The sequence below is a fragment of the Heterostelium album genome (assembly GCF_000004825.1).
Source record: "Heterostelium album PN500 unplaced genomic scaffold PPL_contig12, whole genome shotgun sequence".
NCBI classification, from domain to species: Eukaryota; Evosea; class Eumycetozoa; order Acytosteliales; family Acytosteliaceae; genus Heterostelium; species Heterostelium album.
The window spans coordinates 137,125-152,518 of record NW_008805089.1 but is presented as its reverse complement, the minus strand read 5'-3'; the positions used below and the strand labels follow the sequence as shown (position 1 = coordinate 152,518).

The 15,394-nt window shown below is 31.1% G+C and overlaps 5 protein-coding genes and 1 non-coding gene across 6 annotated transcripts; 3 read left to right on the top strand and 3 right to left on the bottom strand.

The window, feature by feature from the left end:
• Positions 1 to 108: 108 nt before the first annotated feature.
• PPL_05308 (uncharacterized protein) lies at positions 109 to 5,869 on the bottom strand (the record flags this gene model as incomplete). The annotated part of the gene is made up of 7 exons (XM_020576197.1): positions 109 to 1,493; positions 1,559 to 1,872; positions 2,616 to 2,782; positions 3,017 to 3,130; positions 3,630 to 3,706; positions 4,337 to 4,371; positions 4,623 to 5,869. 7 exons carry the CDS (start codon positions 5,867 to 5,869, stop codon positions 109 to 111), a joined length of 3,339 nt encoding a protein of 1,112 aa, XP_020433446.1.
• Positions 2,338 to 2,411, bottom strand: PPL_05309. The gene has a single exon. It is a non-coding gene; the product is annotated as a tRNA-Phe (tRNA).
• Positions 5,870 to 6,724: 855 nt separating the features above from the next.
• On the top strand, positions 6,725 to 10,103 carry PPL_05307 (uncharacterized protein; the record flags this gene model as incomplete). The annotated part of the gene is made up of 6 exons (XM_020576196.1): positions 6,725 to 7,338; positions 7,414 to 7,754; positions 7,833 to 7,917; positions 8,476 to 9,069; positions 9,138 to 9,472; positions 10,099 to 10,103. The coding sequence occupies 6 exons, from the start codon at positions 6,725 to 6,727 to the stop codon at positions 10,101 to 10,103; spliced, it is 1,974 nt and encodes a 657-aa protein (XP_020433445.1).
• A 98-nt stretch (positions 10,104 to 10,201) lies between these two features.
• Positions 10,202 to 11,364, top strand: omt12 (O-methyltransferase family 2 protein; the record flags this gene model as incomplete). The annotated part of the gene is made up of 3 exons (XM_020576195.1): positions 10,202 to 10,743; positions 10,816 to 11,150; positions 11,222 to 11,364. 3 exons carry the CDS (start codon positions 10,202 to 10,204, stop codon positions 11,362 to 11,364), a joined length of 1,020 nt encoding a protein of 339 aa, XP_020433444.1.
• A 68-nt stretch (positions 11,365 to 11,432) lies between these two features.
• PPL_05305 (uncharacterized protein) lies at positions 11,433 to 13,899 on the bottom strand (the record flags this gene model as incomplete). Its single annotated transcript, XM_020576194.1, has 3 exons — positions 11,433 to 12,828; positions 13,534 to 13,643; positions 13,894 to 13,899. 3 exons carry the CDS (start codon positions 13,897 to 13,899, stop codon positions 11,433 to 11,435), a joined length of 1,512 nt encoding a protein of 503 aa, XP_020433443.1.
• A 164-nt stretch (positions 13,900 to 14,063) lies between these two features.
• Positions 14,064 to 15,284, top strand: PPL_05304 (uncharacterized protein; the record flags this gene model as incomplete). Its single annotated transcript, XM_020576193.1, has 3 exons — positions 14,064 to 14,659; positions 14,729 to 15,066; positions 15,142 to 15,284. 3 exons carry the CDS (start codon positions 14,064 to 14,066, stop codon positions 15,282 to 15,284), a joined length of 1,077 nt encoding a protein of 358 aa, XP_020433442.1.
• Positions 15,285 to 15,394: the final 110 nt, after the last annotated feature.

Below are 15,394 nucleotides of genomic sequence, written 5' to 3'. Positions count from 1 at the left end.
AAAGAAACTTTAAATAAACTAAAAAAAAAATAAACATTAAAAAAAAAAAATTTCTATAAAGCTAACTATTTATTATTACTTTATTCGTCTGAATCTTCTGAATCATCATCACCCATATGAATCATCATCATTATCATCATCATCAACATCATTATCATCATCAACATCATTATCATCATTATCATCATTATCATCATTATCATCATTAACTTTATCATTTAATATTAATTGATTTAGAATATCAAAATGAATGATTCCACCTTCTAATCCACCATCTGCAATCATTAGATAATGATTGGTTTTGTTGTCAAGTTTTCTAATATAATAATGTTGATCATCCAAATTTGGAATTAATACAAATAGTGTTTCGAGAGTTGATGGCATTGTTTGTAGTGGATTGTTGACAAGGAATTGATGAACGACTCTTAAAGTTGTAAGTGAAGTTGGAAGTACATTATCAGCTAGAGTCTGATCATAGTTTGATAAATCAATGTCGGTCACTGATTCTGGTATGGAATGAGGGAGAAGTGGTAATGTATATTCCTGACTGAGAATCAGTGTTTTCAATGTGTTTGGAATCAAACCAACAGGGATTTCATGGTTGTAAACTTCGCCGAGATTCAGCTCTTCCAAGCCTTCAGGAAACACTCCCGCTACCAAAGGATGATTATAAATTCCCATTGAAAGATTCTTAACTTTCGATGGTAATTGACCAACTGAGAGAGGTTGAGCAGTGTTCATTCGAGAACAAATTTCGAGGTTCTCTATCGTACAGGAGCTAGGAATGATTCTTCGATCGAGCGCGTTTAAACATTCGCCTATATCCAGATCTTCATAGTTGGAATCTGCTGCCGGTGTTGGAATGACATCCGGTAGCAGTGTATATGGTTCAGTAGAGTCGAATGCCTCAAGATAGATGGTATCGAGTGTCTTTGGAAGATCATCTGGTTTCAGAGTGTATCCCGATGGCCGTATGTAAAGTAAGAGTTTGTTGAGATTCGGTAGTGATTTCAATTGTCGAATATTACTAAACGATACGTTAGAGATACCGTAAAGCGCTTCAATACTGGTGGGAAGTGCCGGTAGGTTGAGTTCATAGGGAAAGTTGAAATGAAGTCTTTCCAATTGTTTTGGAATTACAGCGGCCGAGAGAATATGTGTATAGCTTCCAAGCTGTAGTTCTGTTAGAGAAGCAGGAAGAGTACCAACGCCAAAGGGTTGATTATATCCATTTCCAAATACAAGGTGCTCCAATGAATCCGGTAGCCAACCTTTCTCCAAACGCTTACTGAACATGAAAAACACAACATCTTTGATATTCGCTGGTATACAACCAACGGCCAAATTCTTATCGAAACAAATTTCATATTCAACAACATTGGAGCTGACCACTTTGTCATAAACAGCTAACATCGTTTCCACATTACAGTTTGAAAAGAATTTAATTTTTGAAACAACTGGATCAATTTTTAGTTGTTTTATATCATTTTTTTCTGAAAATAATAATAAATTAGAATAGAAATGTATTTTGATTAGAATATAAAATTGATATACATACTATGGTCAAATGTAAATTCATATTCATCATAAATGTTTGTGGGAGCTCCAATACATAATACACAATCATCGAGATTCTTTAGAACTGTTTCGTATTGCTTCCTATAGGAATGAAGATGAAAATCTTTAATTTCATCCAACTGTTTCGATGTGCTATAGAACACTTCTCTGTCCAAAGTAAGATATTTATCACGATCTTCGAACCATCTTTTACAAGTTAAACTGAAACATAATCTATCTATCGCATCTGGTATGAATTCAACTATCTTGTTTAATAAAACATGTGATAAGTTTACAAATATATGATTATTATTACTATTCATTATTAAATAAAGAAATAAAAATAAAACAGATCTGACAGTTTTATTTAATTTTTTTTTGAGCGAAATTTATTGAAAAAAAATCTTCAGATCTTCAAATTTTTAATCAAAGAAATCATAGATTTTTATATACAGGCTTGAAACAAAGTTTGTTAAACAAACTGTAGCAAAAAAAAAAAGGTATATTTAAAAATCTTGAATATTTCTCACGTGAGAAATAATATCAATACCTGCAATGAGTCAACAAATCTTTTTTTTGCAAAAAAAAAAAAAAAAAAATAGCCATGAAGAGGCAGAGCAATCTACTGTGACTTCTTGAGCGATAGAGTTAGCGAAGGTGAAGTTAAGATTGGACTTTGTGGTAGTTGGCATCGATCAATTTACAAATGTTTTCTCTTAGTTTTAATCTTCACCATAGCCCGAATTTACCGCAGGCGGACAGGTTTTAAATAAAGAGAAATGCCATCTGTCGGGATCGAACCAACGACCTTAAGATCTTCAGTCTTACGCTACTACCAGCTGAGCTAAGACGGCTTTTTATATTAAACTTATTCCAAAGTGTTGGTTTTATCACAAAAGGACAGGAAATCCTCATCAGCAAAGGATTCTCCCTTCCGGACACCTTCACCACCATAGCCAAGATCAAAGACCAAAAAGGGCGAGACACTCTCTTCAAACTCTTCGCTAGATGTCTACCGCTCTCTAAGATCGACCTCACCTTCTGTATACACTGCTTACCATTCGTATTCACAGGTCTCCCACCGATCAAGATCACCGAGCACCACCTCTTTAAATGCAAAATACTCAACACCTACAAACCCATCATAAAACGGATCATACACATATTTACCGGGGAAACTCTCGACTGGGAGTTTGACATCCTCAAGATGATAAGCAAAAACGAGCTACATCAAAACGTAATTGCTATCGTACTGCACCAGGTCTGGATTCTTCACTGCAAACTCGCGCACAACTCCCTCATCACACCCACCACCTTCCATCACGCAACAACCAACAACATTAACAAACTAGCTAAACTAGAATACCACAAACTAATCAGAAAATCAAAACAAGACTTTGGTCGAAACAACTCAAACATTCAAACATATCAATCAAAATGGCTGAAGAAGCTAGATAACTTCAAACTCATCTGGAACCACCAAACCTGGAACTTCCCAACGCCATCTCACCTCATCAGCAAATAAACAAATAAAAATAAAATCCATTTGAGTATTCTTCAAGATATGAGAATACTTTAAAATAAAAAAAAAAAATAAAAAAAATTTTATGGAGACCCACATGCCCGCGCTTGCACTCCGTTAGAACAAGATTAACAATTGGATGACCAAAGTTCTTAGATTCACCTACTAATCTAAAAGAACACCAAGGAAAAGTTTCCCATTTACCGAGAACGCCGAACCGATGGAACCAAAACCAAAACCTGTGCTGTGTCTGATCAATCAAATCCAAAATAACCATCTCAGGCTAAGCAATTAGCCAAACCAAACCATCTCAAACCATCTCAAACCATCTCAGGCTAAACAATTAGCCAAGCCAACCCAAACAAAGCCAAAATAACTATCTCAAGCTAAGAAATTAGCAAAGCCAACCCAAACAATCTCAAACCATCTCAACCATCTATATACTAAGCAATTAACCAATCCAAACAATCTCAACCATCTCAACTATCTCAGGCTAAGAAATTAGCCAAGCCAATCCAAACAATCTCAACCATCTCAACTATCTCAATACTAAGCAATTAACCGTTCCAAACCATCTCAAACCAATCAATAAAATCCATTTTGAGTATTCTTCAAGATATTTGAATACTTCAAAAAAAAAAAAAAAAAAAAAAGTTGGTTTTATGCAAAATACTCAACACCTACAAACCTATCATAAAACGGATCTTACACAAATTTACAGGGGAAACTCTCGACTGGGAGTTGGACATCCTCAAGATGATAAGCAAAAACGAGCTACACCAAAACGTTATTGCTATCGTACTACACCAGGTCTAGATCCTTCACTGCAAACTCGCGCACAACTCCCCCATCACACCCACCACCTTCTATCACGCAACAACCAACAACATTAACAGACTAGTTAGACTAGAATACCACAAACTAATCAGAAAATCAAAACAAGACTTTGGTCGAAACAACTCAAACATTCAAGCATATCAATCAAAATGGCTGAAGAAGCTAGACGACTTCAAACTCATCTGGCACCTCCAAACCTGGAACTTTCCAACGCCATCCCATCTCATCTGCAAATAAACAAATAAAAATAAAATCCATTTGAGTATTCTTCAAGATATGAGAATACTTTAAAAAAAAAAAAAAAAAAAAAAAAAAAAAAGGTTTTATTTTATAATAAAGCATACAAATAATTTTATAATTTAGTCTTCACATCAATAGGCCGTCTTAGATCAGCTGTAAGATTAAGATCCTATTAAATACCTTTGATTAAGATGGTAGTACACATAGTCATATTCCTTTTAAATTAATATCAGAAATAAAAAAATAAATTTTGTAATCACAAGCAAAAGAATGATTTTATTGCTTTTTGAAATTCACTTGATCAACGTTAATCATAGTACCTTTTTAAAACATTTTTATAGAATTCATAACTTGCAAAAGAAATTCCAGCGGAAGGCATTATATGTAAAAGTCGAGTACCTAATCCTCTATGAATAGATAATGATTAGTTTGTTTGAAAATAAAAACATTGCCAAAAACTCCTTACTTTGTGAAACCTCTTAAACCTTCTTGTTTAAAAATACCCTGTACAGCAGTCCAAACTCCAGAGAATCTGTTCTTTCTGGGAAGTGCATCCTCAGTTTGCAACTTTGTCTTTATTACATCGATGGGAATCGTTGGAACAGTTGCAATGGCACCAGCCAATCCACCAATGATAACATATTCGATGCTCGAAACTTCATGCTTACCTCCGTCTCTTGCTCGTAGGTTGTTTCTCATGACTTCATAGCCAGTGAAATAGATAAAAGTAAATGGAAGATCTCTCAAGATCGATACATAGCTATACTTAAAGAGACCACCTATTCCCTCTTTGCTTACGATGCGTCGGAGTAATTCTCTTGCAGATCCACCGCCAGAATGATCACGCTTCAAGTTACCACTGATTTGCATCATCATTACGATCTTATCGAACGGTGTTCTAATGACAGATCCAGACATTCTCGCCAAGCTCATTCCAATGAGTGGTAATATGATATCTCGATAATCTTTATCCCCGTTGCTGCTGTTGTTGTTGTTGTTGGTTGATTGGTGCAGCTCATGTTGATTCTTTCTAAAGTGTTTGGCAATAGCTTCATAGCATACAAAACTAATTGATGCCGAAGGAATTACATAGAGTAGATGTGGAAAGAACCCTCGATACAGTTTAGTGGCACCTTCACTCTTTACATTGGTAATGAAAGCATTGAATATTCCACGATAGTTTTGTCTAATGGAATGTGATGCTGTACCACCCTGGAACTGTAGTAATGTTTTTATTGTAGAAAGTGGATACATTATAGATGATTCCGTTAACCTCGATAGAGCACCTGCAATCAGATGTATTTTAGCGTCATTATTATTAATTTTTTTCTTTTCAAATGTTGTTGTTGTTGTTGTTGTTTGTGATGCTGATATAGGCGTTTTAGATTTTAAAATTGTGGTATCCGTGGCTTGATGATTTATTGGTTCATCGGATGTACTATTTGTAGAAGTAGTAGTATAAGTAATATTAGATGATTTGCTTTTTATATATTTAGAAGTTGTAGAAGATGTTGTTGTTATTGGTGTAGTAGCAGTTGTTGTTGTTGTTATTATTGTCGGATGTAGCAGTTTCTCTTCTTTCTCTCTATGGTTTTGTGAAAGTATTGGTAGATATATATGTGAATCTGGTAAAGGTAGATGTTTTTGCTGTTCCAAAGTAAAGTGAGTGGTAGGGATAGAAGTGGTATTAGTCTGGGATGAATCTATATCCATTAAATAAATCTGTTTCTAAAAACAAATAATCTTTTAAAAATTTAAAAAATTATAAAAATATAAATATATATATAAATATTAATTGGTATCCAATGATAAGCTGAAACTATCTATTAGTTAAACACATCATCTAATTATTTAAAAAAGTAACTTTTTGTTTTTGTTTTCCTACACACTTACACTTTAATTATTTTAACACACACACAAACACACACAGAAAAATTAAAGCACACCCATCACACAAAACTTTTCATTCATATTCTTTCATTTCATTTATTTGAACTACCATTACCACTACTATATTTGTTAGGACCTTTATTGTTTAGATTTTTTGTTTAGTTTTATTATCATTTATTTCTATCTTTGAAAGTTGGAAAGTGATATTTAAATAAATCTATCTCTTTGATTTCATTTCAACTTTGGTTACACTGACTCGGGAGCATATTTGAAATTTTTACTGAAAATATTTTTATGTATAGTTGATAGATTGATAACACTCTTTAAATATAAAGAGGGGGACTATGGCGAATTATAAACTATCGACTCCCTACTTGAAGGAATAGTTTTTTTGAATTTGAAACTATCTATTTGTTAAATAGATATTATTTACTAAAGAACGGATATACATAGATATAGATCTTCTTTTTTAACCAATTCTATCTCTTTCTAATGGGACGTTAAAAAAAAATTTTTTATTTTAGATTTATATAAATCCTCTCTCGATATGTTTTTGTTAGATTAAATTATCATAACAATATTTGTAAATTGAAATATTTAATAATCCTAAAAAAAAACTATTTATATTTATTCAATTTTTTACTATTTTAACTATTATTTTGTTTTGTAAAAATAAAAATGCAAGAATCTTTTTTTGATGATATTTCCTTATCTAAAATAACTAAAGATGGTAAATTTAAAGCGGATTTCAAAGATGTTTGTCGATTCCAAGATTATGCTTTTGTGAGTTACCAGATTTCTGCATCGATTCTCGCCATGGCCAGACTTCGAGTTTCCGAAAAGATTGGATATTCTCTGGAGAGTAAAAGATCTTCAGATGATATTGCCAGTGAAATCAATGTAAGCAAAGATTTTCTTTATCGTACTATGCATTTTCTGGCAATGAATGGATTCTATATTGAAGTGGAGCACGGTGTATTCCAAAATAACTCTACCTCTTTGGCATTGGCTGATGAATCAGTTCGTGATGAAACAATCATGATGAACGGTGTATTCTTTTATCGTTGTTATGAAACTCTACCAGAAACCATTCAAGTTGGAACCTCGCAAGTTGGAAAGGCACTACATTATCCGGGTGGTGTATGGGATTTTCTTGCCGATCACAAACAAGATGAAATCGAATTCACCAAAGGAATGACTGCCATCACTACAAGACAAGCTCCACTACTAGCTAAATTGGGAGACTATAATAATTATGAAACTGTTTGTGATATTGGTGGATCACAAGGAATGTATGTATTAATTTAATTTTTATTTAATATTAAAACTAAACATTAATTCATTTTTTTTTTTTTTTTTTCAAACAGTTTTATTATCAGAGAATTTTTAAAAATTCATTCAGATATTAAAAAAGTTATCAATTTTGATCAACCAACTGTATTTAATAATCAAAAGAATAGTATCAGAGAAAGATTATTGCTCGATCAAAGATATTCAGAGTGTCCAGGTAATTTCTTTGAAAGTGTACCATCTGCTGATTGCTATATACTGAAATCGATTCTTCATGATTGGAGTGATGAGAAAGCAAGATTAATTTTGAATACTATTGCCAAATCAATTAATCCAGACGGTAAAGTGTATCTAAATGAATATATTGTTGATGATGGTAAAAAAGAAAATGAACTCTATATTTCTTCTCTTGATCATTGTAAGTATAATTTAATAGAATTAAACCTAAAATAAGTTATTTATTAATTAAATTTATTTTTAAAATTTATAAATAAAGTAATGTTACAACTATGCAATGCAAAGGAAAGATCTAGAGCACAATGGGAAGAGTTGGTTAGTGAAACAGCATTCAAAGTTGAGAAGTTTATATTTTGTCCTTTACCACACTGTCAGAGTATAATTGTTTTATCAAAAAAATAATTAATCAAAAGAATAACAAAAAAAAAAATGTTAAAAAACAAATCTAATCAATATCTAATCAATTAATCACATAATTATAATAGAATCATAATAATTTAATTAATATCAACACTCTCACTTTAAATATATGTTATTTTTATTTTTAAATAAATATAATCATTATGTTTTTTTTTGTTTAATCTTCAAGAAGAACACAGATTAATGTCTTATAAATAGAATAAATATTTATTTTTACAACTTTGTTCCGGAATCAAAAAATAAATTTAACCCATTAAATATGTATTAGGTGAACATATTAGGGTGACACGTTTTTTATTTTAATTTATCAACAAATTTAAGCAAAACACCATATCCTCTTACTGTGAAGATGAGAATATTTCTTTTTGTAGAAGTAGAATCTCGAATGAAATATTAATTAAAATATATTTATAACATTTTGTTTAAATAGAACGATTGAAATTCATTTTGATATCAACTAAAACTAAAATATAAAATTAAAGTAAACTAAATATGGAGAGTAAAGAAATTAGAAATATTTACAATGCAACTTACGATAGTATAACAAAATTCCAGGATTTCACTTATGCTGGTTATTTAATGTCATCGTGTTTGAGAACTGTTTCACTTTTAAATGTATCAAATGTTCTTGGCCACAGTTTGGAAAGTAAGCGTTCCTCTTTGGAAATTGCAAGAGAGGTTGGTGCAGACCCCGTTGTTCTTCAAAGGGTACTTCATTATTTGGCAACCAATGGATTCTACATTGAAGTACCAAATGAACCTGGTGTATTCAAGCACAATGAATACTCTCTGACTCTGGCAGACCCTCTTGTAAGAGATGAAACCATTTTTCTAACTGGTCCGAGTCACTATCGTGCTTTTGAATCATTAGTCGATACTGTAAGAACTGGAGAATCTCAATCTGACAAAGCTCTAAAAGAGAACTTTTGGGATTTCATAAAGAATAACAATGAAGCCAACTCAGAATTTGCTAATGGAATGACTGCAAAAACAACTAGATTATCTCCTGCTATTGCTGAATTAGGAAACTATTCTAAATTCGAAACTGTTTGTGATGTTGGTGGTTCTCAAGGAATGTATGTAAAAGAAAATTAATAACTATTTTATTATTTAATCATTTATTAAATATTTTATTATTCCACAGATTAATCTCTGAAATTTTAAAACAATATCAAAATGTAAAGAATGGTATTAATTTCGATCAACCAAGTGTGTTTAAGAATCTAGAGAAAGTCGATCGTCCATACACTTTTGATTCTCGTTACTCGGAAGTAGGTGGAAACTTTTTTGAGAGTGTACCAGTTGCAGATTGTTATACAATGAAATACATCCTCCACGATTGGGATGATGAAAAATCAAAGTTGATTTTAAATACCATCGCAAAGGCAATTAAACCAAATGGAAAAGTTCATATCATCGAATTGATCTTAGATGACGGAGTTAAAGGAAATGAAAAATATTTAGCAACTTTAGATCTATGTAAGTTAAAAAATTTTATAAATTTTTAAAACAATAAATACACGACTAAAATTTACTAATCGATTTCAATTATATTTATTTACTATAGTAATGACACATTTATTTGGATCGAAAGAAAGAACTCGAAAAGACTGGGAAAATCTTTTTAAAGATACTCCATTCCAGATCGATACTATTATATGGTCTAAAAAACTACATTGTCAAAATATCATTGTTCTTTCAAAAAAAGAGTAGTTGTAAAATAATATCTTGTACCTATTTATTTGTTATGAACAATCAAAAAGAAATACAAGAATAAAAAGTTTTTAGAGTTTAAAATGAAACCACACATATTTTTTTGGTGATGAAAAGAAGAAATAAATTGTTTTTTGTTGAAATTCGACTTTTTAATGGTGAGTAAATGAAGAACACATATTAATATTTATTATATGTGTTATTTAATTTAATAGGTTTGGGTTTTTTTTTTTTTTTAATGAACCAAAACAACATAGATAAACAAAAATCAATCTCTCAATGCAATAAAAAATTAAATTAAATTAAATGAACTAGTTTAACAAAAAATAAATTGTTTTTTAAATTTATTTATTTAATAATTCTATTATATATTTTTTTTTTTAATTTCAAAGTATAATAATTATATTTTTTTTACCATTTTCATACATAATTAAATTAAAATTGTTAAAACAACAAAAAAAGATGCAGAAAAATAATTTCAAGGTTCCATATGAAATGGTTGTGAAATACCAAGATTTCAGTTATCCAACACTCCAATTGTCATCAGCACTATATGCCGTAGCAAAACTGGGAATCGCAGAGAAACTTGGATTCGATTTGGAATGCAAGAAAAAGGTTTCCGATATTGCAAAGGATTTAGGTGCCAATGCTGATTATCTCTTTCGTACTATGCACTTCCTTGCGGTCAATGGTTGCTTCATCGAGGTTCCAAATGAAGAGGGTGTCTTTAAACATAATGACATTTCACTGGCTTTGGTCGATCCAAGTATCCGAGCGGAAACACTCTTGATCAATGGTGTGTGTCATTATCGTTCGTTTGAAACTCTTGATGAAACCATCCTAACTGGTAAATGTCAAAGTGGTAAAGCTCTCAACTCCAAAGATGTATGGGATTTCTATGCAAAGAATCCAGACAAAGAAGTTGACTTTGCCAGAGCAATGACAGCTAAAACCAAGAGACTAGCTCCAATCCTTGCGACACTAGGTGACTACTCAGATTTTGATACGGTTTGTGATATTGGTGGATCACAAGGAATGTAAGTACAAATTTATATAATCACTATCTATTTATTAATTATACTCTAATTACATTGCTTATTACCTACCAGTTTGATTTCAGAGATTCTTTCAAAAAATCCAAACGTAAAGAAAGGTATCAATTTTGACTTGGCTGCAGTACTTGGTAATATTAAATCTGAAGATAGAGTGCATCCAGTTGATCATAGATATTCAGAATGTCCAGGTGATTTCTTTGTAAGGGTACCAGCTGCTGACTGCTATATTCTAAAGATGATTCTACACGATTGGGATGATAACAAATCTAAAGAGATATTAAACACAATAGGCAAATCAATGAATAATAATGGTAGAGTACATATCATTGAATTGATTAGAGATAATCAAAATCCAATAGATGAAAAATATTTGGCATCTATGGATCTCTGTAAGTATTATAAAAAAGGTTGAATATATTATTTTAAACTTTTACTAATTTAATTATTTATTCAATAAAAGATATGTTACAACTATTTGGAGCAAAAGAAAGATCATTGAAACAATGGGAAGAATTATTAAAAGATACTCCTTTTGTAATTGATCATGTTAAAAACTCAGCTATCCCGCATGGTCCAAATATCATTGTTTTGCGTAAAAAATAAACTAATTTTTTTGGCGCCAAAATAGAAAAATAAAATGACCAAGACGAAGGGCAGGATACCTCTTTTTATTATTTATATTTTAACATGAAATTCTCATGAAACTCCTTTAAACCTTTACATACTTTCTCCATTGGAGGGAGGAATGTCGATCTAAAATGATAGGTACCTTCACGTTGACCAAATGCATTTCCAGATGTAACTAGAATACCTTTTTCCTCCAAGAGCTGTAAGCAATAGTGTTCGTCAGGCTCTCTTCCCAGAGATTTGGCTTCTGCGATGGCAGCAGGTGGTAATCTTAATCTTGGCATTGCATAGAGTGAACCCATCGGTTGGTTACAAGTCACACCTTCCAGCGAATTCAAAGTATCGACCAGCAATTTAGCGTGATCTCTTAGCGAATTCATTGTGGCGTCGCGTTCTACTTTGTAGGTTGGATACGACTCGTCACCTTCTACCGGTGGACACACCATGAGATCGATCAATACTTGCCCAATTACATTTGGACACATGGAGAACGATGCCAATTTAACCATCTCATCGATAACCGACTTACTGAAACCATGCAGCTCCATGTAACCTCCACGCTTTCCACATTCACCAATGGGACCTTTCGAAATGGAATGAACGGAAACCAACTCGATTCCACTGACTTGCTCACCGAGATCACATACCACTTTCTTAAAGGATATAAACGGTCGTTCATCAGTGAAAATACTACCTTGATATACCTCGTCAGCAATCAATATCATCGATTTCTTGTGACAAAACAAAACGATCTCCTTCATGTTGGATTCATCTAGGATTTGACCTGTTGGGTTTCCAGGGTTGATAATAACGAGTGCACGCGGAGTGACACCTTTAGCCACAGAATCTTGGTAGGCTCTCTCCAGCTCCGTTATTTCCAAACTCCAATTGCTCTCTTCGTTGAGATAGTAGAATACTTCGGTTCCTCCATTGAGTTTAATCGATATGGTGTAAAGAGGATACTGTGGCACCGGTGTCATAATTCCATCGTCACGGCCACTAATTAGAAAATGGAGTATACTTCTCACGCTCTGAGTTGCGCCATCCGTAATGAATATGGTAGAGGGATCCGAAGGATGACCATCACGCTTCTCAATGAAATTCGCGATATTCTGAAGAATTCCTTTGACTCCTGTGGTGCTCGAATATGCACCAGTATGGACAATCGCCGATAACAATCGACAAGAACGACTGACTACATCTCTGGGAAACATGCTCTCTGCATTTGGAGAGTTTAATAACTCTGGATACTCGGTGAGCGCCACCACCTGACGGAAGAAAGTCAATGGTTTCTGACCACAGAGATGTGGATTTCCAACGTTGCAATACAATATCTCATTGAATGGAAGTAGAGTAACTCCTTCCTTCTTTTGTTTCTCCAAAAGTTTGGCCAACTCTAATGATCGGTCATACAAATCACCCAAAAATGGATTATTTGCACTTTTGATTTTTATACATATATTATCAATATTGGTTATTTCTTTTTTAGAAATCATTATTATTTACTATTTGTTTGTTTTTTTTATTAATATGAATATGAAACAATAATTATTAATATTGTAAACAGAATGAAATATTTTTTAGATATCACAGAGAATATTGTAAGCAAATTTCACAAATAAAAAATTATTGAAAATCATACACCACAACAACGCGTTTTATAATGACTAAAAATGATACTGTATTTATTTTAAATTTTATTTTTTATTTGTATTGTTGTCCATTAATTGTAAAAACAAAAATTTATTCAAAAAACTATTTATTTATCTCTATTTAATATATTATATTATTTTAAAATCAACTTTTGAGATATGTTGGAGAGAATTGCAATTTGAAGTTCCAAAAAAATTTTAATAAGTTCATGATAATGTCGACAACCGGGTATTTCTGATCGAAAAACAAACATTCTAATTCGAATATTAACAAAACGAAACTTCTGCTTTGAATGCTCATTAATAGTAAAATATGTAAAAATTAGGAGGGCTCATTATCAAAAAAAAATTATGTTTTCAATAATTAATTTTATTTACTCTATTGAAAAAGTTAAATATAAAATAAGAAGAATATATTATTATTAATGTCATTTCAATCATTAAGGAATTTATAGAAAAAGTAACAATGTTGAGCACTGAGTTTCTACTTTACCTAATTAATAGGAAGAATTTCAAAGTTAATGTGAAAACACTATTGATACCTATATTAGGATTTTGATATTTAATATCATCTAAATATATTACGCATAATAAACAATACCACTTTGTATTGTAATAATATGAAAGTTTTAAAAAAAGGTAAAAACAATTGTTTTCACCCAATCTACCAATTTTCAACATATATATCATATATTTTGTATAATACACTTTTCACCCCTTTAAATAAATCTATCATTTTTAACTTTTGTATGTATCATTGGTAATATTAACTATTTTATAATGCAAGAAGAAAGAATTGGGTATTTTGAATAGTGTTTTTGACAAATCCAACCAATAGATATAGTTGACTAACTAACATATTTATATATTATTTTAAAAAAGAAACCACTAAAGATTGAATCAATTTATTAAAATAAATTAAATCTTTTTATAAATTTTGATATCATACTAAAATATTTATATAATATACCAACTTGGTTTTATAACTATTTTCTATACTATAAATCAATAAATTAGAGTAAAATGGATTCTAAAAATGTATACTCTGATGGTTACAGAGCAAACAAAGATGATATAGCAAAACTTCAACATTGTTATTTGGGATTTCAGCATGCAGCCAGTATTCATGCTATGGCTCAGCTTCGTATTCCTGAAAAGTTGGGTACCAATTTGAATTGTAAACGTTCCGCTTTTGATTTGGCAAATGAAATAGGTGCAAATCCCGTATACCTCGAAAGAGTGATGCATACTCTCTCCCTTAATGGTTTCTTCACTGAGGTTCCAGGTTATGAAATAGGAAAGAGAGTGTTCCAACATAATCATCTATCTCTGACAATGGCTGATCCCTATATCAGAGATGAAGTATTGCTCATGGGTAGTCTTACTTTCTACAGATCATATGAAACTCTTGCAGATAGTATTATGACTGGTCAACCTCAAAGTGGGAAAGCTTTGAATTGCAATAATATTTGGGAGTTTATCCAAAAGAATCAAGATCAAGAAATCATTTTCTCAAAGGCAATGACATCCATTTCAATTAGACATTCACCATATTTAGTTTCACTAATAGATTTTTCTAAATTTGATACCATTTGTGATGTTGGTGGTTCTGAAGGAATGTAAGAAAAATAATTATTTAGTTTTAAAAGAATTAATTTAATTTATTAATAATTTATTTTTAAAAAAAGTATGCTATTTGAAATTTTAAAACTATACCCAAGTGTCAAGAATGTAATTAATTTTGATTTACCAACTGTTTTACAAAACTTGGAAGGTATTCATCATAGACAATTGAAATTAGATCAAAGATACTCTGAAATTCAAGGTAGTTTCTTTGATGGTGTTCCAGAAGCAGATTGCTATATTTTGAAAACAGTAATTCATACACTAAATGATGAACAATCAAAGTTAGCTTTAATGAACATCTCCAAAAGCATTAGACCCAAAGGAAAAGTTTTTATAATTGATTTAATTTTAGATGAAGAATCAAAATTAAGTGAAAAATATTCATCTATTTTGGATATTCGTATGTTATTGTACTTTATTTAAATAATAGTTTAAACCCCAAGAAACTAAAAATTTATTTTTTTTAATTTTCTAGATATGTTACAATTATGTGGAGCAAAAGAAAGATCAATTAAAGAATGGAAAGAGTTGTCAAATGGTACACCTTTAAAGTTTGAAACAATAATCTATTCAAATCAAATCAATTGTCAAAATATTATTGTATATTCGATGGAATAAAAAAAACAATAATAATAACAAATAAAGAAAAGAATTAATTATTATTATATTATATTTATAATTATTATATTATATATGTAGTTTTTATTATTATTATTATTATTATTATT